The 20,891-nt window shown below is 45.5% G+C and overlaps 1 protein-coding gene across 1 annotated transcript; it reads left to right on the top strand.

The window, feature by feature from the left end:
- Positions 1–27: 27 nt before the first annotated feature.
- DYNLRB1 (dynein light chain roadblock-type 1) lies at positions 28–17,586 on the top strand. The gene is made up of 4 exons (XM_008524496.2): positions 28–139; positions 7,809–7,884; positions 12,766–12,933; positions 17,204–17,586. The coding sequence occupies exons 1-4, from the start codon at positions 137–139 to the stop codon at positions 17,245–17,247; spliced, it is 291 nt and encodes a 96-aa protein (XP_008522718.1). The 5' UTR covers positions 28–136; the 3' UTR covers positions 17,248–17,586.
- The last annotated feature ends 3,305 nt before the right edge of the window (positions 17,587–20,891 follow it).

Below are 20,891 nucleotides of genomic sequence, written 5' to 3' on the forward strand. Positions count from 1 at the left end.
CCCGGCCGCCTGCCCCACCCTGGCTCCTGATAGGCTACCGAAGCTGTCCGTTTTGACAGGGTGCTCTGCGCAGGCGCGGAAAGGCACCGGGACTGGGTTCAGTGCCTGCGTCGAGGAGCTACCGGTTCGGCTCGAGATGGTGAGTGCCCGCCCGGGGCTTGTGGCTGGTGGTCCCCCGCAAGCACGGCCCCCCACTGCCCTGCGCTTAGCCTTCCATTCTCCGGGGGCGTCTCAGAGCGCCGGGCTGGGAAACCGCAGGTCTGGGCGGGGCCGGGCCCGAGCTGACTGAAGGGCGGAACCGGGGCAGCGCGGGTCTCCAGACCCGGACCGAGGAACTCAGGCGGGGCCACCGGATCCTGCTGCCACTTGACCGGAAGCAGGAGAGCTCTGGCCTCGGGGAGGGGCTGACGGAGATAAGGAGGCCGGCCCACAGCCCCTGCATCCTGACATCCTGGGCTTTGTTGCACGATAACAATAATGATACCGTGTCCTGGAAGCGTATGTGTGTCAGGTACTGCTAAGCGCTTCCGTGTCTTGGTTTTCCTCCTCACGACAGCTCTGTGAGGTAGGTGCAGCCATTATCCCCGTTTGACAGACTTGGCATCTAGAGCCCCGTCAACCTAAGTGCCTTCCTTGCCCCAGGAAATGGCGGAGGTGGATTTGAACCTTAGGAGCGTGACTGCCGCCTTTCTGTCCGTGTGGTTCTTTCGAGCTGCCGGGACTTGGTGCTTGAGTCAGAAACGGGCGGGGACCCCGTTGGGGAGCCCAGGGCCTCCTGCCAAGCTGGCTGGAGCTGTGGGCTCTTTACACCTTTCCAAATTTATTTTCTCGTGGTTTTAATCAAACTTGTAAAAAAAACCTTGAAAAGACCTTTTGTATGGTAAACCATGTGACTGTACTACCTTTTCAAAAATCTTACTTAAAAACTTACAGCCTATAAGAAAAATTGAAAAGGAAAAAGAAATAGTACTATGACCTAGAGGCAGGCACATAATTAGGCATATTACTTCTAGTCTTTTTCTGTTCAGTTTTTGCTTTATATAGTTTAGGTCCTTCTGTATGTACAATTGTGGAGTCTGCTTTTTTCACTTATTCACCGCAAAGAATGTCTTCACATCACTGAAATCTTGCAATAATGCATCAAACGTGTAACTTCATCATTCACGTCATTTTTTTAAACTAAAAAAAAGTTAATTTTTAACAGGTAATACTTATACACTCTAAAAACATAATCTGCAAGGATCTAAGTGAAAAAGAAATCTACCCAACTCTGACCTCCAGCCTCAGTCCCCTTCAGAAACGAACATTGTTACTTTCTTGTATATCTGTACAAGCACGTATATGCCCCCTCTTTTTCTTACACAAATTGTAGCTTACTGCAACCTGTACCATGCTACCATGTGTTTATACTCATAAAAGCAAAACATATTTGGATGCACGTTTTAACAAATTGAAGCAGTACCAAAGTCTATCATGTAGAAAGTGCCAGTTGTCACTATCTCACTGCCCTATGGTAAGGACTGTTGGCAGTTGGGTCTCTTTCCTTCCAGATTTGTTTAGTGCATAAGCACATTTATATATAACCTGTTTGTTACATGAAACTGGAACACACATGTTTATACACATTAAGTTTGCTTTAGGCTATATGTATAGGTATCTTGTTCTGCAACTTTATTCCCTTAAAAATATCATTTTTCCGTGTCAGTGTATACAAATCTTCATTCTTTTTAAGAACTGAAGCATTTAGGTGGTTTACAGTTTTTCACTCCAGACAATGCTTCAGTAACTGTTCTTATCTTTTTTTTTTTTTTGCACTCATGCTAGTGTTTATGTAGGAGAGATTCCTAGAACTGGTACTTCTGGCATGAATATTTTACATTTTGGTAGAAATTGCCAAATTACCCTTTAGCACAATGATGTAAACATCATCCGTAATTCTCATCTGGTTTTACTCCACCAGCAACTGTTTTCATCTTTGTATGTCCTCCTTCCTCTTTGTTCACATACCCGTATTTTTCAAGATGTACATGCTAGTTTTTCTTTTTTGTTTGCTTTAATGTCCAGAGATGTTTAACCTTGTTGCTACATCACTTTTGTGATGAATTGTTTTTGGTGACTACATAATAGTCAGTGAAATAGTTGTACCACAATTTGCCAAACCATTCCCCTGGTGTACATTTGAGTTGCTTCTAGTTCTTCGTTATTAGAGATAACATTGTGATTAATGCCTCTGTAGATGTAAAGTTTGTTTTCTTTTTTGTTTGGTTTTTTTTTTTTTAGATTTTTTAAAAAATTTTTCCTTTTTCTCCCATAGTCCCCTGGTACATAGTTGTGTATTTTTAGTTTTGGGTCCTTCTAGTTGTGGCATGTGGGATGCCATCTCAGCATGGCCTGATGAGCGGTGCCGTGTCAGTGCCCAGGATTCGAACTGGCGAAGCCCCGGGCCACCAGAGCACACGAACTTAACCATTCGGCAACAGGGCCAGCCACGGTTTTCTTTTTAAAAAATTTCTTAGATTATTTCCTTAGGAGAAACTCTCAGGAAAAGAACTTTTTTTTTTTTTAAAGATTTTATTTTTTTCCTTTTTCTCCCCAAAGCCCCCCTGGTACATAGTTGTATATTCTTCACTGTGGGTCCTTCTAGTTGTGGCACGTGGGACGCTGCCTCAGCGTGGTTTGATGAGCAGTGCCATGTCCGCGCCCAGGATTCGAACAACGAAACACTGGGCCGCCTGCAGCGGAGCGTGCGAACTTAACCACTTGGCCACGGGGCCAGCCCCAGGAAAAGAACTTTTGAGGCAAAGGGACCAAGGCTTTTATGGTTCTTGCAGTAGTAGTTTCCTGTGGCTTTCCCGGTAGCATTTAAAAAGATACCTCAGTATTGCTGTAATTTTTCATTTCTTTATTTACAGGGAGCAGTGAACATTTTTCTGTGTGTTTGTAATTTCTCTTAGGTGTATTTTCTACTATTATCTTTTTTTACCTTTTAGAGATATGCTATTTTTGTTAATCATTTTGTATAATGTTTTGGAATTACTCTTTTGTTATATTTGATGCAGATGTTTTTCTATTCTTTTGATTCATTTTTATTTTATAGAATTAACATTTTTGTGCTTAGAAGTCAAATCGGTCACAGTTCTTTTGTGAATCATTTGCTTCACATGCTTATCCCTCCTATGCTGAACCGATAAATAATCCTGGAGTTTCACTGCTACTTGTTTTTCCATCTGTCAGCAACATGCACCTGGAAACTAGAGAACTCGGGAGCTTTGTCCCTTCCCTGGTGCAGACACCCATGTTAATAGTAATAAACCCAGGATGGTGAGGATACCAGTCGGGCTCTCTCTAGGAGCAGGACAGGAAATTGGAGATGTGAGCTGACCCTGGGGGCTGCATATGCACTCAGATATTTCTGGTGCCAGTTGACCGGCACTGCAGGGATGACAAACTTTGAAGCAGAGCTGCCATGATTTGGCTGCCTGACTGTTGAATGTCCCTGTTGCTGCTTGTGACTTTTTGGCAACATTTGTTTTCTTTCTTGGCTCTTTAGGGCTGAACTTGAGGTTTGTTTTAAGCAGTTTCTCCTGAACCCAGACACGTAGCTGGTGCCCTGCACCTCCTAGAGACCCCTCTAGAGCTCATGGCCCCCACTCACCAAGCCTAGCCCCACCCTAGTGGTGGGGGCCAGGTTGGAGAAGCTATTCTCGAGTCTCACAAGAAAAAAATTTTATTAAATTTGACTACTTAAAAATTTTAAACTTCCGATTATTGAAAACAAACCATAAGATTAAATGAAAAAGTGGGAGAAGTGTAATTTATATGATGGATAACAGTCTAATATTTCTAACACGGAAGAGTTTTTGAAAATCACTAAGATTTGTAGAAAAATCAAAAGACTCAAAAAAGGAGAGATGCAAACAGTAAATTCTGTTTTAACTTCATTGATAACTCTTAAAAATTAAAGAAAAAGTGTCTTTCTTTTATTTGGTTTCTGCGTATCAGTTAGCAAAGAATCAAAAAACTTGGCAATACTGGTCATCTCTCTATTCCTTAAATATGCCACACTTGTTCCCACTTCCCTGCCTTTGCTTTCGTCCGTTGCCTGGAGTGTTTTTCTTTCTCATCATTTAGTTCTTGGCGTAAAGATTACATCCTCAGGTGTTCCTGACCACACTAGCGAAAGTAGCATCCCCATCCCCCCCAGTCTTGTCCCTGTACCCTGCAAGAATCTTGGTCACTTGTTTTTTCAAGGTCTCTTCCACCAGAATGTGAGCTCTCTGAGGGCAGGGACTTCATCAGTTGTGGTTGATGGTATATTCAGCTCTTCTCTTGACTTACTATGTGTCCTTGGGCAAAACTCTTCTCCTTTCTGAATCTCAGTTTCCTCGTAAAATGGAGATTGTACTAACCATGAAAGGTTCGAATGAGAGATGTGTCTGAAAACACTCAACCCAATATCTGAGTAGGTACTTAGTAGGTCAATGTATGCTTGTATGTCCTCCCTTTCTGGTGTGTGTGTGTGTCTATTTGTTAAGCAGCAAGATCTTAGTGGCTGGTTCTTATTAAACATAGGATTACCTAAACCCTAGCTCTTTTTCACACTGGGTACTATAAGGCCGTGTCCCCCTCCTATACTTAAAAGGATTGATTTTTGTAAAACATAGTTGCAGAAATGCTTTTTATTTGTTCCTTAAGTATTTATTGAGCCTATACTGTACCAGGTGCTAGAGCTACAAAGTCTAGGTGCCTGCTCCCAGGGTGCTCCCAGGAAGGTCTGGAGGAGGAGACAGATAGGAAACAGACAGTTAGACTCCATTAAGTAAGTGCTATGAAGGCAGGGTGCTGTGAGTACCCAGAAGAGGGGCAGGTATCAGAGAAGGCCTCCCACAGGAGGCTCATGTGCTGGGTCCAGAGAGTTGGGAGTTAGTTACATCAAGTAGTGAGGAAGAGAAGGGTGCTTTCTTCAGAGAGAGTGGCACATGCCAAGGGCCCCAGGCTCAGGCAGGCTGTGCTTGTTCCTGAAGTCCATTCTCCACACAGCAGCCAGAGCTGTCCTTTTGAAACGTCGGATCTTGTGACTCCTCATTCAGAACCTGATGGTAGCTCCCCAGATAATCCCCATTAAAACTCAAAAGTCAGGGGGCTGGCCCCGTGGCCAAGTGGTTAAGTTCACATGCTCCGCTTCAGCGGCCCAGGGTTTCACCGGTTCGGATCTTGGATGCGAACATGGCTCTGCTCATCAAGCCATGCTGAGGCAGTGTCCCACATGCCACAACTAGAAGGACCCACAACTAAAAATATACAACTATGTACCAAGGGGCTTTGGGGAGAAAACGGAAAAATAATAAAATCTTTAAAAAAAAAAAAAAAAAGCCATTAGTGTGGTTTACCAGGCCACAGAAATCTAGTCGGATCCTGGCTGCCTCTCATCTGGCCGCCTGCCACTCACTGCACTTCAGCTATACTGGCTCCTTTACTTTTCCTGGAACATGCTGCTTTTCCACCTCAAATGTCAGCTTCATGAGGGCAGGGATTCTTGTTATATTTTGTTCACTACAGCATCCGCAGGCCTAAAACAATGTCTGGCATATAGAAGGTACCCCTATAGTTACTGAATGCATAGCAGTCTTACGGAGTTTCATCTCTTTCATTTCAGCCTCACTCCAACCTCCAGGGGACGTTTTGGACCTCAATTCTGACATCTTTGGTTTTAGCTTTCTTTCCCTTTCCCTGCATTGATTGCAGATTGATTGAGCTGTCCTAAATTGTCATCCAACTTAATCTTATGTATTCTTATTCCTATAATGTTGAGCATGTCAGAAGCCTGTGGTCCCCATAATAGAGAACTCTCTCGGCTACACAGAGAGAAGGGTTAAAAAATGTTTTTTAATAGAATAAAAAGAGGCTCTTTTGAGAAAAAGAAAATAAAACCTTATCTATAATTCCCTGTTCTCAATGTGGCTTTTTATGTTTTTCATAATCCCTCTAGTTCTCTTGTTTTCATGTGGTTGCAGTTACCAAGCACTTTATTTTTGCATTTAGCTGTTTTCGCTTAATGTTATATATCATTAACCTTGTGCTGTGGTATAAATATTCTGATCACTGTTGTTAATGTGTGTGTTATGTTCCATGAATGGACATTCCATAATTTATTGGCCTTTACCCTATTTATTGGGCATTTTTGGCTCTTTCTGGTTTTTGCTATTGCACATGTCACTCAGCAAACATCTTGCTGTGTTCTTGTTTTAGTTCTTTTGGATTACTTCCTTAGGATGAACTTCCAGGAGGGTTCCCAGGTCAGACTGAGTACTGGGTGGTATTGACCACTACCATGCTTTGCCCCTCTTCTCCAGAATAACACACAGTAGGAGCTCGGTGAAAGTCTGTTGAATGAATTATGATCTCGTGCATGTGTGACCCACTCTACTCTCATGTCCACAGAGCTAACCCTGTCCTTTTACCCAGGTTCCAGATTTTAGTGGCGTCAGGCTGTTTGCCATTTTGTAGGAGGAACTTGTTTGCCCTTCTCTTCAGCATTTGAGAGTATTCTTACATCATTAGGGAGTGGGTGGTGGTGACTGGATTGTCAGCCTTGTGCCTACTAGAAAAACAAGAATTCTTTGTGCTATCTCCGTCCACAGTTTAGAAGCTCCTCCTCCCAGGCCAAACTCATTAGCCCCTGGGGGTGGGGAACCACTTTCTTTTGGTGAATTGAGCCTCTGTTTTCAACATAGTCCAGCTCTCAGCCTTTGAGGAGCTTCTGACTGGATTCTGGACCAGTGTGGAAGGGGCCTGCTGTGAACAAGCACACTTCAAGGCCAGTTTTCATCCACAGGAAGAGTTAGGCCTAGTTCACTTAAGCAGCTGTTTATTGGGCCACAACTCTGCAGACCATTGTAGAGGCTCTCTAAGTAAAACGGTATCGAATGCATCCCCAGAGAGGTACAGTCATGAGTTTGGGGAGTCAGAAGTGGGCACAGACTCCATTGAATTGGGGATCAGTAAAGGTTTCATGGAAGAGATGATGTCTTAGATGGCCTGGAAGAATTTATTGGATTTCAGCAGAGAAGAGGCCTTGTTAGGGTAAAAAGATGTGGAGACAGGGAGGTATAGGCATGTAGATGGAGAGTCGAAGGAAGGGTAAGAGATGGGAGTGATAATATAGAAGGCCTTGCATGGCAGGGTAAGGACCCACTGTCTGATTGTCCTCTCTTTACAAATGCTGTTGCCAGAGTATCCCACCCTGACTAGTTTCTGGAGAATCAGGTTTTACGAGCCCCTTCCCCAGACACATTTCCTGTGGCTCTATGCCATGTGTCACACTATCTCAGATGCCAGCTTATTAAGTCACTGAGTCTGTCCTTAAGGGGGCATTTTACTTCCTTTGGAATGTTTTCAGTTGTGCTATTTGGGCCACAAATGACAACGTGTCTCCTTCCTGTTAGACACCACTGTTTGGGTTTTTTCAAATTATCAAGAGTCCTGTCCCCTAGGTATACCAAATAAGAGTCATCAGTGTGTCTGTACTCCCAGGAATGGTATTTCTATTCTGCTCCCAAATAGCTGAGAGGGGAGGGATAATAGTGCCTGGTGGGCAAAGGGCCAGGAACAACCCTGTGGGAGCAGATGATTTAGGTCCTGGTAATGATCTAGGGACCACTCCAAACAGGCCTGGGGAGCTTTAAGGAGGGGCCCAAACATTACTTGTTTATTGTTGGAAGACAATGTGTGATTCATCTGCCAGGAGTGTTGAGGGAGTTGATCCAGCCGGCCTGGCCCCTCCTGACTTTTGTCTTATTCTCTGGCAGGCAGAGGTGGAGGAGACACTGAAGCGACTTCAGAGCCAAAAGGGAGTACAGGGAATCATCGTGGTGAACACAGAAGGTACGTCCTCCCTGCCACTATCACCTGTATATGGTCAGGCCCCCAGAAAACAGCCCAAACATACCAGAACACTTGCTATTTACTAAGCCCCTTCATGTATGTGATCTATTTTCATCTTTTTTTTTTTAAGATTTTATTTTTTTCCTTTTTCTCCCCAAAGCCCCCCTGGCACATAGTTGTATATTCTTCGTTGTGGGTCCTTCTAGTTGTGGCACGTGGGACGCTGCCTCAGCGTGGTTTGATCAGCAGTGCCATGTCCGTGCCCAGGTTTCGAACCAATGAAACACTGGGCCACCTGCAGCGGAGCGCGCGAACTTAACCACTCGGCCACGGGACCAGCCCCTTCATCTTTTTTTTTTTAATGCCTCCGGTGTCCTATCACTATTATTGGGATTCTGAATTTAAAGGAAGTAAAAATTCACTTAATTCCACTGCCCTGACCAATCGTACTTTTCAGTATGCCATGCTTTTTCAGTACTTATCCAGGCGCATTTTCTCTTGGTCATAATTATAGTTGTTACATTTTTGCATATGTTTACTCATGAGGGTTTTTTTCCCTTCATGGTTTACATAAACAAATTTTTTTAACTGTCAATATGATGTTTTATTAACCATTCTCCATTTATGTTTCTACTTTTATGCTAGATAATACTCTGGTCAACTTTGTACCTATAGCTTTTCCCTCCTCTTCTGGGGTGTTATTTCAACAACTAGAAGAGTACAGATAGTAATTTTCCCAAACTTCAGAGACATGGTGAAGAAGGGAACTAACATTTATCACATATCTCGCTGGGCCAGGCTATGGGCTGGCACTTTACAAAGATATTATTTCACTGATCCTTAAAGCACCCTTATTGTCTTCATTTTGCAGTGGAGAAAACTGAGTCTAGAAATTTAATTGATTCATTCTGCCATTACAGAGCCAAGATTTCATTCCAAGTCTGTCTGAATGCACTTGTGCTCTTTCTCCCACACTGTGCTGTGAAGGACCAGAGAATGGCTGCTGGCCTGGCTTGTGGCCCAGGCCATGTCCAGGGTCACCTAGCTGGGCTTCCCTGGTTCTCTAGCCCAGTGCATTCAGTCAGTTCTAATTTGTTCAAGGCTCCTTGAGAGCCCCTGTGTGTATATGTTGGCATTCTAGGCCTTGTTTTGGAAAGGCAGAATTCTCAACAGTGCCTACTTAGAGCAGAATGAAAGTCACCAAGGGTGGAAAAGTGCAGATAGCATATCCTCAGACAGAATGTTGTTTTCCAAATCGTCAGATCCTGGCCAGTCCAGAGCTAGGCAGAGCATGCTCCCCAGCTTTGTCAAACTCTAATCAAACCATGTGGTCATTGCATTCAAAGGAGGCAGCAGGTTGGGAGCCGTAGAACAGTGTGGGACGCAGGAGCAGTTCCCAGCTCAGGTCTGCTGCTGATCAGCTGGGTGGCCTGGGGCTTCCCCTTCCTGAACTGTTCAGACCTCAGCTGCCCCGAGTGGAGTGGTTGGTCTAGGTAATCTCTTTTGGGTGCTTCTTGCTTCAAGACTCAAAGACTTTTTTTATCAGTCCGAGAGAGACCAGCTCCTGAGACTGGACATTTTTGACCTCCCAAGCTGGGACCTGTAGGCCTCCACCAGTGTTCACAAACCACAAGCCTTCATTCTTGCCCTAAAACTGCCCCAAAAGTAGAGCTTTTTCATTGGGAAAATACAGCCCCAACTGCTTACCTTTTGGATACTAATGAGCACTTCTTTTTCGTATGCTAATGTGGCAACATTGCACTTTAGCTAAGAATATGGAATGTGGTACCAGACTGCCTGCGTTTGAATCCTGACTCTACTTACTTATCAGCTCTGTGGTCTTGGACAAGACATTTAACTGCTCTGTTCTGGTTTTCTCATCTGTAAAATGTGGATAATCATACCACCTTCCTCCAAGGGAAGATCTTAGAACAGTGCCTGATGTATAGTAACTGCCATCTAAATGTTAAAATTATTGCATGTGCACTTTGATTTATTTTTAATTTGTGTCCCATTCGCAGAGCTCCCACTTCAGTCTCTCGTTTGCATTTCACACAGTGACCCTGCAAGGCAGTTTGCCCCGAAGCGGAGAGAAGTGAGGTGACCTACACAAGGTCACCTAGCTGTGCATAGAGTAGTCAAAACTCACTGCTCAATGGGGCCTTTAAGCCCTCTGGAAGCTTCCATTAAGGATGATTAGTTAGGGATCCCTATTTTCCTCTCTAGGGCTTTCCCACCCCAATGATTCAGCTCAACTGCCCCTTCCTGCAGGATGCCTTCCAGGATCACCCCAGCCCAGAGTGATTGTTCTTGCCCCTGAACCATTGTCCCAGTCACTAACCAACCCCCTGCCACTGCCTTTTGACATCCCTGCCTTGGCCAAATTCAAATGATGTTTCATAGTAAAAGTGTGAATTTAAGCAGACTTACCAAGAATTTAAGGAACGTTCCATTCCATTTGTACCTCTCCAACCCCCCTGCCATCCTCTGCTGCTACCACATAGGGCAAAATAAAAGACTCAGATGCGAAAGGTCCACAAGGGCAGGGATTTGTCTCTTGTGTTCGCTGCTGTATCCTCAGCACCTAGAATAATGCTAACACAGAGTTGGTGCTTAATAGCTGTTAAGTTTTGTTAATATTTTTTATTGTTGATTGATGGAGCTGCGTTTGGTGGAGGACCTGGCTATACAATCTGAGAGATCTGAGCCTCAGCTTAAAATCATGCCTCCCCAGTGACCACCCACTTCTGCAGGCTGCACAGTCCCCATTTCTGAAGGCAGGGGCTTGGAGTAGGCAGCCTAATCATTAGGCCGTCTTTGAGTTGTCCCCAGCTCTGGCATCCTGTGAATCTGGGATTGATCTCTTGTCTTTATTTGAAATTCTCCCCAGTTTTGGTCCCTGTCCACCCACACCCCCCCACCACCTCCATGTTTTCTTTTGTTTTTAAAGTGAGCCAACAAGTAGTTAATTTCTTGTCTCAAAGGAGACACACCCTCTCACTTGGTAGAAATGTGATCAAACTCATGACAGTATTTCTCTGAACTACTGAAAGTACCCCTTGTGACCACTTATTTATCAACAGCAATAAAAGCTTAATGCAGGCTTTCTAAGGACACTGTTGAGCAGATCAGACCTGGTCCTGGCCCTCAGGGAGCTTACAGTCTGCCAGAGGACAAACATAATGATCACTTCCATAAAGGTGTGATGGCAAACTTGAGTAACTGCTCCAAAGGAAATTGCGTGGTGCTAGGACATTAGAATGGAGGCACTGACCACATCTAGGGGTGAGTAGAGCCACCAGAAGATGGAGACCTGAGGGACCAGTGGGAGTCTTGAGAAAATAGCAGAAGGAGGGAAAGTTCCAGGCAGAGGGACCTGAGAGGTTGCCTTGTGGTATATGAAAAGAGAAGGTCAGGAAGTTTAATCATCCAAAGTTTGCCAGGCCTTGAGACTGACCCCTCAAGTTACCTGGGGGATGGGATTTATTGTGTGGGTGATGTTCATAACAAACCAACATTGATTACATGCATATTCTTGCTAAACATTCTTAAATGAATTAAGCCATATTTAATCCTTACAGCAGCCCTGGTGACTTGGTGGTCTTGTCCCTTAAAGGCAAGTGATCACTACAACCTGTTCTCATGGCTTCATTTGGCTCAAAACAGCCTCTCTGACGCAGCTGCTTCTTTTGACACTGTATCCTCCTCTGCCCACTCTCATGTTCCTATCCCCTAAGAAGATAAGGTTGAGGCGGTTTCTTGCCATCCATTGGTAGGCCTGAGGGTGACTGCCTTTGGCTGATCCCTAGGCTGGTCAGTTGTGGGCCAGATTAGCAGAATCCTGACCCAAAATCCAGCCATTTATTTGTGAGGAGCCACTTGTGCCACAGTCATCAGCCCAAAATCCAGACACTTATATGTGAGGAGCCACTGAAGTGCCTGTCAGCTGTGGGCGCTTGGGGCCTCATCGATGGAGCCTTCTGTTGACATGCCACGGTGATTCATAGACACCTGATGATCCAGTTGTGACCTGAGGTACCTGAAATTGAGCCCCATTTCTCACCTCCATGACAATAGGCATCGTCCAGTGAGGGAGGTCCATTTCATAGTTCTTGGCAAGGAAGCAATCCTCACAACAGAAAAGGCTTGATGCACAGTGGTGTTCACTGCAGAGTAACTAAGTCAAAAATCAAGCCTAAGTACCCACTAATAGAGGAATGATCAACTCTGTGGAATGGCCACTGTGAGCTCTTTGAAAGCAGTAGCAATGCTGTTTACAAGGGTGATGCAGACAGAGAAATGGGCTTTAACTTGGGAGGCACGATCATGTATAGAGGCAGTGTGTTTACAACTGGACCCTAAGCCTCCCTTGGGAACTGGAGCAAAACACTAGTGATGGTTATGTCTTGGCACAAGCTGACCTTTTTTCTTCCTACTTTTCAGTATTTAAAGATTTGTAAGAGTTGTCCTCCTTGTTCAGGTTCTAAGTGTTCTGAATGATAGTCTCTCCTGTTATTGCTGGAAACCAGTCAAGACAGTGTGGCACTGTGAAGGGAGCCCAGCAGTGGAGCCACCAGGCCTTAGTTTGAATCCTGGTCCCACTGCTTATCTGCTGTGTGACTGTAAACAGGTCACCTCACCACTCAGAGCTTCTGTTGCCTCATTGGCGAGTGAAGATGGTGACACCATGCTCAGAGTAGATCTGGGCACTGGCGCTGACATACTTGAAGTGTTCAGCACTGTGCCTGTCAAGCCCTTAGTAAATAGTGGCATTGATTGTTAACTGCCAGTCCAGTACTATAGAATTGAAGGTATAGGGTTGGGAGCTGGGCAGAAAGGGGCTCCAACATCCTGCTCAGTCTCTGTCTGCTCTCCCTTCAGGTATTCCCATCAAGAGTACCATGGACAATCCTACCACCACACAGTATGCCAACCTCATGCACAACTTCATCCTGAAAGCCCGGAGCACCGTGCGTGAAATTGACCCCCAGAATGACCTTACCTTCCTTCGAATTCGCTCCAAGAAAAATGAAATTATGGTTGCACCAGGTAAGAGGTCTTCCACATCCCCACTTAGGAGCAGACCCTTACAGCACATGTTCTGTAGCTTATCAGGAAGGCTTAGCACATTGGTGTCTCTACAGGTTCCACAGAAAGGGCTAAAGAGTTGAGGGTACAGAGTTGATTGCCTCAGAGCCTTGCCAGTCTCTGGCTGGCATCCCCAACAAATATGCAATCCCAGTGCCTCTAGGTCGGACCCCTTCTTGGGTTCTAGTCCGCAGATCGTGGTCTCCTGGGGAAAGATAGATACATAAGCATGATACAGTGTAACCCTCACCTTGATGTTGGGAAATTCAAGGAACACTTGGGAACATTAGAGGAGGGTGTGATTAGGCCTGCTTGGGGCAGTCAGCAAAGGCTTCCTAGAAGAGAGGACATTTGAGCTGAACCTTGAGGGCACAGGAAAGTGTAAGCAAGGTGGAAGGGCAGGAAAGCTATGTTTGAAGGAAAGAGAATTCAGTGATTATAAACCAAAGCATAAGGCAAAAATACTGTATATTCATTTTATCCTTGAAGAAATGTTAAGTTGCCCACTTCTAAAGTACAGTCTCCCTGGGCCCCATACAGCCAGCTTTTCCTCCAGCAGTGGAACATACTGCTGCTTTTGTTTCACGTGAAGCACTTGGCTTGCGTTTGGGGGCTGGCTGGTACAAACAATACTTGTCTTTGGGTCTTAGGATCCTTCTCAAGGTAATGAGATGCTCATCCTGGAAGGAGCCCATAATAACTGGGATCACAGGAGGGAATAGCAGGGCCACCTGTCCTGCCCTGCCTCACCTCATTCACATTCAGACCGGAGTGGTGGACAGATTCTCCAGGACTGTTTTTGCATTGCTATTTCTCTCTCCCTCTCTTTTTTGGCTGAGCCACATAGTTGAGTGAGCATGAGTAAAATGTGCACATGATGATATAGGTAGGCTGCAGTGCAGCTTGTCTAGGGCATCAGAATATGTGTAGAAAGGAGTGGGAGGTGAGAGTTTGGTCCAGTTTAGAAGAGGCCTCAAACACCAAATTCGGCTGTGTGAACTTGACCCTGTGAGCAGAGGTTTTTAAGGCAGGAGGTGATATGATTGTTATTAGGGCCTGGATAAAGGAGGGTGTTGGGAAGGGTGGGGACATTTACTGCTCCTGGGTTTAGGAGCACTGATAGCAAGGAGGCTGGCTGCAGAATTATGAGATATGAGGTAATCTGAAGGAGGTGGTCAGCCACTCCCAGCAGCAGAGCAGTATTGGTTCTGTTCCCACACCTGTTCTGGCTGCTTGGAAGGTGAGAACCATAGAGCCTGTCACAGGGGTCCACAGTCTCTCTGGGGTAGTCCCTGGAGGGTAGGGACAGAGCAGGTCAGTCACAGAGAAGAACATAACTTGAGAGTCATTTAATCCAGAAACGTGTTGTACACTGTTTATCAGTTTAATCACTGATGCATCACATGCCAGCTGATGATGAGGTCTCTGATTCTGTCAGGGAAATAGGTAATAGCAGGGAGAGTCTGTTTTCCCAGTTTTACCTCTTATGAATGTGACCTTAAGAAGTCGCAGAAGCCTCCAAACCTCTTATTTCCACATCTCTAAAGATTCAAGTAGGGGACTGTACTATTCTGGTCTTCTGAGACACCCCACCCCATCTGGTTAAGTGCATTGGTGTGGGGTGGGGCAGAAAGTCTCAGAAACAGATTTGAACTCAGATCCCTCCCAAGACTTCACGCTGTGAGACTACAGACAAACCTCCACGTCCTAAAAGTTAGGCTAGGAATGGTCCCTTTACTGACCCTGAGTGTCAGAGCAGACCTTGTGCCCACATGGGAACTCATGGTATGAAGCAAGGACAAATTATGCATCTCCAAATCAGATGGACTCTCCATGGACAGTGTCTCTTGATTTAAAGCTTCTGAGAATGTTTCCTCTGGAATGGCAGAGTCGTCTGCAAGCTCCTGACAATCTGTGTCTCAGCTCAGTAGCAAAGGCATCTCCAACTTGCCCTGGGGACCTGCAGGCATTCAGAGCTCGTGGGTGTGCTTGGTGCTTGAGTCCTGGATTGGCAACTTCCAAGTTTGAGGTTCTCCTTGGTGGGTTGCAGGCCCAGAAGCCCCTCAGCTTTGTAGTGGAGGCGAGGATGAAGTGGTCAGATTCTTGCCTGGGTGACACACAGAGGCCTGCAGGGAGGGTGTGCATACTCTCTCTTGCTTGTTCACTTACTCTCTGTCTCACATTCACCCAGGGGACCCACTCACACACATCTTGTTATGCTGGAAGGGTGTGTGACTTAAAGATTACCTTAAACACAGTGAGTGTTCCTTCTGAACACCCTCATCACTTCTCCAGCCACCCTGCTGCCTTTCAGAGCCTCAAGAGACTTCAGCTCCTCTCCCTGGGCTCTCACACTTGCTGTCCTGCTGCTAGCAATGCTCCCATCCTCCCTTTTCACTTGGCTAACCAGCCTGCTTATCTGAATTTTTAAGTCTATCTCCCCCACTAGACAATTCCAAGAGGACAGAGTCTTGTAAGCATATAGTAAGCATTCAACAAATATTTGTTGAATAAATAAATGAATGACTCCCTAAACCTCCCTCCCTTGCTGACACCCCACTGTGGGTATCAGAGGTACAGTCAGTAGTGGGGATAGGGGTCAGGGATGTCTGTGGAGCATGGTATTGTGATTTGACATCTTGACACACCCACTTCGATATGGCAAAAAAAAATTCTGGGTTTTGATGCCAGAACTCCTGTGGGCAAGAGTCACTGACCAGAGCCTCTAATGTGACCAGCCACATTAGGGCTGGGTCAACTTAGGATTTCCATAGAGCACCGGCCCCACAGGAGCAGTCCCCAGCATAGAACAGTCCTAGCTGCTGTGTGTTTGAGGTGGGCCCTTCTGGGACTATAATTAGCACCCCACACAGTGATATTATTGAATTTAGAGCTTAATTATTTGGAAGAAAAGACATTAGTATTGCTAATTTTGTCTGTTTTTATCAGTGGCTTGTTAATTGTTTCTGTTTTTATTAGTAAATGATTTTTTACTTAGATTGCTTAGCCACAGAACTGTTAGTCATTTAAGATCTGATTCTTCCCAGTTGTAACAGCCCATTGTCATGGAAGAAGCCAGCTTTAGGCTTGAATCAGTGGACCCAAAGCAGAGGTCCTGCATGTCTGTCCTGTTCAGCAGGGGGCAGACCAGAGGCATTCAGAGCATCTGGGTCAAACCCAGCTTACCTGACCCTGTTTTTGCCTTGGCTTGGGCAAGTCATTTAACTCTCTGAGCCTCTGTGTTCTCATTAGTAAAATGAGGAAACACTAGTGCCTGCCTCATAGAGTGATTCAAGGATTCACTGAGGTGCCATAGGAGAATTGGTTGGCTCAGGGCCAGGCACATGGAAGCCTTGGTAAGTGTTTTTGATTTGATTATTAACTGGGCAAAATTGAAACACCCTGCGTCTCCAGTTTTCTCTTCTGTAAAATGAGGGCCAATCAGGCTCACCTCTGAGGACTTGGACTTAAATGATTTCATGATGGACATTCCACCTACTGGGCTAGATCCTGGAGCTGGGATCCAGGTAGTTTTGGCCCCTTTCGACCTGGTGCCTTTGAAATTTTCTCATCCAGAATGCTCTGGAAGGCCAGCAGCTGAGCTTGTGACAGAACTGACACTAACCCAAGACTAGTGGGGGTGAGGTTGGAATTCCATCTTTGACACTGACTAGCTGGGTAGCCTTAAACAGCGGTTCTCCCAGAACCTGCATTATCAGCATCACCTGGGGACTTGTTAAAAATTCAAATTCTCAGGCTGCACCCCAGACCTACTGAATCCAAAGGGCTGGGGCACAGGGGCGGGGGGAGCAGTGTTTGCTTTGAACCCAGCCCCTCAGGTGATTCACATGCCCTCTAGTTTGAGAACCACTTCCATGGGCAATTCATTTAAACCCTCTGAACCTGAGTTTCCCTACCCAGAAAGCAGGTGATAATCCTGCCTCCCTGTTGGTACCGGGCAGATTAGAAAAGAGGATGCACTACAGAGCACCACTGCCGGCTAGAGTGAGGGACTTTGCATTCCAGCAGCCGCATTTGCAGAAGCCCCCATGGGAAACTTTCAGGTTTATCTTCTATTTTCCCAGCAATTGGATGTAGCCTGAGCACTGATGCTTTTTTATTGCCCTACTCCCATTTCATGGTTGGTGATTTAATGATTTATTTCCTTTCCAGTGTGTTTCTCTCTCATTTTACATTTAGTGATTTGTTTTTTCATTTTTCTCTTTTGCAGATAAAGACTATTTCCTGATTGTGATTCAGAATCCAACTGAATAAGCCACTCTCTTGTCCTCCCCGTGTTATTACTTAATTTGATGCCCCCCAAGAATAATAGTGTTAATCATGTCAACCGATTGGCTGGTGGAAATCACCGTCGAGTCCACTCAGAGCAGTCCAGTGACCAAGGGTGGGTTGCAGCTTTGCCCACCCCACCAAAGCCATCCCTCTGCTCGCCGGTTGCCCCTGAGTTCCCAGGGGGGCCCTCTTTCCTCAAGTCCTGGTTTTGAAGCAAGAGCTTGTGAGAAACCCACATCCTGCTTCCTTCTGACCTTCAGTTCACTTTGTTACCCTTGGAAAAGGCTGTTTTTCTTTAACTAAAAATAACTGAAATGCTTATCCTGCTGTGTGTCTTTCACACTAGGTTGAAAAGGCCTCTCTCGTCCCGTCTAATCACATGGTCTGAAGACTGAGCCCAGTGCTGCGTCCAGCCTCCACGCCAGATTGTGTTCATGGCTCTGAGAGGCCTGCTTCTTACTGCACCTGTGGCCACACTTGCAGAGCTGAGCCTGGTTTATAATTGGTACCCTGGTTCCTGGGCTTCTTATCCCTGGCCACCCCCACCAATGTTTTGAAAGATTTTCTAATACACTGCACTGGGGAAAGGAAAGGAGTGATATTTGTTAAGTACCCAGAATGCAGTAAGCGTATATTATATCATCCTCACAGTACCCTGCAGACTGGCTGTTAAAGCCATCTTAAACATGAGGAAATTGGGATCTAGAGAATCACTTGCCTGAGGTCTTATGGCTGGGACACAGGTCTCAGAATCCAAAAGCTTTGCTGTTTCTGCAATGCCTTCCCCAGAAATCAGGATGGTCCTGAACACCTGAGTGAGCTCATCCTGGGTAAACATCTGCCTTCCCTTAGAGTCATGCCTGGGGGTCCCCGAACATGCCTGCTAGTCTCTAAGACTGTAGCCACCCATCACCCGACAGCACTCTGGGATTTTTCCCACAGAAACCACGCGTATTTATTCTTTATTAGGTTTTTCTTTTTGTGTTTTATTTCTTGTTTTGGAGGGAAAAGATGCAAAACTGTGTAGTGCAAACCTTGAAATCCCCCTTCATTGTCCTCCCTTCCCCAAAAGTAACCTCTGTCTAGAGCGTGAGTTCTTCCATCTAGCAAAATACTTCTCTAAATTTTCCAGTGAAGTTTCCTTAACAGTATCAGGGGAGTAAAACATGTACCCTTGGAAGCCTAGGGGTGTTGTTTATAAGGGCTCAGAAAAATTTTTTCAAAATCTCCTATTTTAGTGAAAGATCATAGGAATTTTCCACTTCATAATATATCCGTGTTTGTCTTAGTATAGATATAATCCTTTCAAATAATTTTCCCTGAATCTTCAAGTAAAACTGATTCTCTGGGAAACCACTGCCTGTTTGCCTTGTCCTGTGGACTCAGGAATCAGACCCTGAGGTGAGGGTGATTGATTGCAGGACTGGAGCAAAATGACTCTGAATTGTAATTATCTCAGAGATTGCGTTTTAAAAGAAAGGGAGGTGTGGCCACCAGTATCTTCTCTTTGTTCTCAGAGGCTTTTGGAGGCTGACATTCAAGTCTGAGGTTCTCCTGTCCTGGCTTGAGTTTCTCCAAGCAGGATAGTGGACGAGGGTCTGATTAGCTTAAATTATCCCTGGTAGGGAGGGCAGGTTTCTAGACAGGGGAGGGCCTCTGTCCCTGGGGGAGGAGGTCTGGCTGCAGAGCAAGAATTGAGGACCTGGCCTTAGTCCCTCTACCACACCCTCTTGTTTGCCTTAAAGTTCCCCATCCTAAAACTCCCCCTCTAGGTCCTGAGGAAAGTTTACGCTCAGTCTGGCTTTGGAGGAAACCAGATGATTCGTGAATATAAAGACGCTCCGCCTCCCACTCCCCTGAGCAATGAGATTTCACACTTGGGAAGCCTTGGATGCATTCCAGTTTGTGATGCAGCAGACAGAATTCCCTGGATTCATCTTAAGATGGAAAAATGCAGATTTTAAAAAGTCTTAAGTAATGCCATCACACATGCAAATACCCTAGTGTTTCTGTACTTAAAAGTAGCAAATGTACGGGAATACAACACCTACTAAGGTTAGAAACCAACATCTGTCCTGGGCATGAAGGGAGGGCCAAGGCTTCTGGGTTTCAGAAGTACATTTGCCAGTGTAACAAGGGTGTGCCCACTCAGCATTATGAAAAATTTCAAACATACAGAGAAGCTGAAATAATTGTGTAACCTCCATTTAATTCAACAATTAACATTCTGCTATATTTATCACATAACTATCCATATCTCCATCCATCCATTGTATTTTCTGATGCATTTCAAAGGACAGTTGTAGACAATACATATTCCTAAACACATCAACATGCATATCAATAGCTAGTTTACCTTTTTTGGAGGGTGAGACTCAGTGAAATGCACAAATCTTAAGTGAACCACTTACGTGACAAATGCTTACACCTGTCAACCCAACCTCCTTTTCAAGATCACATTACCCCAAAACGCTCCCCTGCTGCTTCCCAGCCAGTTTCCACCCCTCTTTCCAGAGGCACCCTCTGCTCTGATTCCCTTCAGGTATGATCTTCATCCTCCAAGATACTGCTCTTGGGTGCGGTCTCTGAACAGGGGCCTGCAGTTCAGGGAACTTGCCTCTTAGGGAAAATGCAGCAGCTGCCTTCTCCATTCATCCCTCCACTTGAGCACTTGCCACGGTTCCTTGGAATTCTGATATTCCTCCATGAGCTAGTATGCCTTTTCTCCAAAATCGTGTTTTTAAAACACTCCAGGAATTATGTGCTTTCTCCCCTTTCATATGTTTGACTCCCAAACCAACTGCACTTTTGTAGATTTTTTTCATTGAGAATCCTAAACCATCTTTCCACACCAAATTCAGGTTGTGGTGGATTGCCAGAAAAAAAAAAAGGGGGGCCAGTCCGGTGGCGCAGCGGTTAAGTGCGCATGTTCCAGCCTGGTGGCCCGGGGTTCGCTGGTTCAGATCCCGGGTGTGGACATGGCACCGCTTGGCAAGCTATGCTGTGGCAGGCGTCCCACATATAAAGTAGAGGAAGATGGGCACGGATGTTAGCTCGGGGCCGGTCTTCCTCCAAAAAGAGGAGGATTGGCAGCAGTTAGCTCAGGGCTAATCTTCCTCAAAAAAAGAAAAAAAGAAATGGCAATCTCATAAATTTGATCACTGCAAGTAGAAAGTATTAAGTTGCCGAACACATCAAATTAGTAGACAACAATCCGATGTCAGTTAAGTTGATCAATCATATCATTCAAATCGAAAAGGATCATGCCACAGAACACATTCAAAGTGCTAGTCCAACCATTATGTTAAACAAGCTCAACTGGATCAAAAAGCAACTTTATTTTGGCCTCCCACTGTCTTTCAGTTTACTCTTAGGGGCCCATTCTTCCCCTGCCCCTAGATGGAACATAGGGCAAGTCCAGGGGCTTCTCCCACCACTTTCAGGTACTGAAGGCCCTCCCATCGATAGATGATGTGTGCAGTCCAGTGTAAAAACAAAACCTTTGAACTGCATTTTGAGAGAGAGGCCGCCCCTTCCCCAGCTCAGGCCCACTGCCAGCCTCGCCCTCTGCAGTGAGGGAGCAGTAAGTGCTTGGCCTTGGCCTTGTTTCCTGCCTTGTGCTGTCA

Source organism: Equus przewalskii, chromosome 21 (genome assembly GCF_037783145.1).
Source record: "Equus przewalskii isolate Varuska chromosome 21, EquPr2, whole genome shotgun sequence".
NCBI lineage: Eukaryota > Metazoa > Chordata > Mammalia > Perissodactyla > Equidae > Equus > Equus przewalskii.

Coding starts and splice junctions, on each gene's coding strand:
- DYNLRB1 (XM_008524496.2), top strand. Junction 7,885..12,765: donor CATCGTGGTGAACACAGAAG/GTACGTCCTCCC, acceptor CTCTCCCTTCAG/GTATTCCCATCAAGAGTACC. Junction 12,934..17,203: donor TGAAATTATGGTTGCACCAG/GTAAGAGGTCTT, acceptor TCTCTTTTGCAG/ATAAAGACTATTTCCTGATT.